This window comes from Lipotes vexillifer, unplaced genomic scaffold, assembly GCF_000442215.2.
Source record: "Lipotes vexillifer unplaced genomic scaffold, Lipotes_vexillifer_v1.1 scaffold496, whole genome shotgun sequence".
Taxonomy (NCBI): Eukaryota; Metazoa; Chordata; class Mammalia; order Artiodactyla; family Lipotidae; genus Lipotes; species Lipotes vexillifer.
Genome location: NW_006786690.1, coordinates 1624260 through 1624533, shown reverse-complemented (window position 1 = coordinate 1624533; position 274 = coordinate 1624260). Strand labels below are relative to the sequence as shown.

General features: G+C 48.2%; 1 protein-coding gene across 3 annotated transcripts in view; it reads left to right on the top strand.

Annotated features, from left to right (window-relative positions):
* The window catches only part of FAM110D (family with sequence similarity 110 member D), a 3857-nt gene that overhangs the window by 1345 nt on the left and 2238 nt on the right, over nucleotides 1–274 (top strand). Inside the window, exon 2 of one of the 3 annotated variants that reach the window (XM_007459122.1) lies at nucleotides 1–184. This exon is cut by the window's left edge and continues 23 nt beyond it. The exons of the other annotated variants lie outside the window; for them this stretch is intronic. Coding sequence (XP_007459184.1) covers nucleotides 171–184 — 14 coding nt within the window. The 5' untranslated portion in view covers nucleotides 1–170. The remainder of the gene's footprint in view (nucleotides 185–274) is intronic. 3 annotated transcript variants of the gene reach the window in all.

The following is a 274-nucleotide window of genomic DNA, read 5'->3' as shown; positions in this document are numbered from 1 at the left end:
CAGGAATAGAAGCAAAACATAGAGGAGAGTTTTGATAGGCAAGTGAGACACTCATTTTGAACTAGTTCTGGACTGTAAAGCAAGAGATCTGGGTTCCAGTCCTGCGCCCAAACTCTCAGTAAGACCTGAACAAGCCTCCTCCTCTCTGGGCCAGTTTTCTCTTCTATGAAATGGAAATGCAGAGGTAAACAAGGTGATGTATACAGTTGGGCACTGTGGAATTCCCTTCGCAGGGGCACAGAGCAGGTGGCAGGTAGCTGGCTGAAGTGACCTG